The sequence below is a fragment of the Penaeus monodon genome, chromosome 25 (assembly GCF_015228065.2).
Source record: "Penaeus monodon isolate SGIC_2016 chromosome 25, NSTDA_Pmon_1, whole genome shotgun sequence".
Taxonomy (NCBI): Eukaryota; Metazoa; Arthropoda; class Malacostraca; order Decapoda; family Penaeidae; genus Penaeus; species Penaeus monodon.
The window spans coordinates 29919184-29920041 of record NC_051410.1 but is presented as its reverse complement, the minus strand read 5'-3'; the positions used below and the strand labels follow the sequence as shown (position 1 = coordinate 29920041).

Sequence of the window (858 nt, the reverse complement as noted above, 5' to 3'; positions counted from 1 at the left end):
CGATGCTAAGAACTAGTAATAGGTGTACTAGATAAAATCTATCATAGTAATAAATTAGTTGGAAGATGATAACCCTGAACAAACGCCTCTTAAGAATCTCCCCCAACCCCCCCGTCTTCGAGCCCCGAACGCAACCTAGGGCACCAGAAGCATACTTTAGGGCCTGTAGAACTAGCCCCTCCCCGGCTCCGGCACGCACAAGGGACTTCGGAGTAGCCCCTTACCGCTCGTCGGCCAGCTGTGGCGTGGCGGTTTCTCGCGTTGGTGTGGATGCCGGACATAGCGTGGCTTGGCTTGACTTTGTCTCTGCGCGGCATAGCTTGACCTGGCGTGGTAAGGCCCTGAGTTGAGTAGTGGGGCAAGACTAGGCTTGGTTTGGGAAAGCTTTGCTTAGAGTGGCTTGGTTTAGCGTTGCCTGGCTTGATTTGGCAAAGCTTCACTTAGCATGGCTTAGCTTGGTGTGGCTTGTCAAATGAGGCTTGTCTTAGCTTTGTTGGCGTGGCGTGGCGTGGCTTGGCACGGCGTGGCCCTGCGTAGCGTGGCGTGACGTGCTGAAAAAGGAGTTTCCCCGGGAGCTTAAAGAGACCCGAGCCTTGAGTCCTCATTAAAAAAAGATCCCAAGTACACAAGGCTGTTTGGATCCTCGTGGCTGCGGCCGGTTATTTCGAGGCGGCAGGACGCTGGACGGATGCTATTTTTAGCCCTGCAACATTTTTTTCCCTCTTTTTTCATAAACTTGTTTACACTTGAATTTTTCGTTTAACTTTTTAGAAGCTAGGAGTACCAGCAATAAGTTTACTATTGCTCTTCCCACAGTGAAAGGATCTTTTCAGAGATTGTGGCACATTGATCACTCGG

General features: G+C 50.7%; 1 protein-coding gene across 1 annotated transcript in view; it reads right to left on the bottom strand.

Annotated features, from left to right (window-relative positions):
• Nucleotides 1-317, bottom strand: part of LOC119589361 (neprilysin-1-like) — a 9049-nt gene extending 8732 nt beyond the window's left edge. The window contains exon 1 of the mRNA XM_037937978.1: nucleotides 200-317. Coding sequence (XP_037793906.1) covers nucleotides 200-317 — 118 coding nt within the window. The remainder of the gene's footprint in view (nucleotides 1-199) is intronic.
• Nucleotides 318-858: the final 541 nt, after the last annotated feature.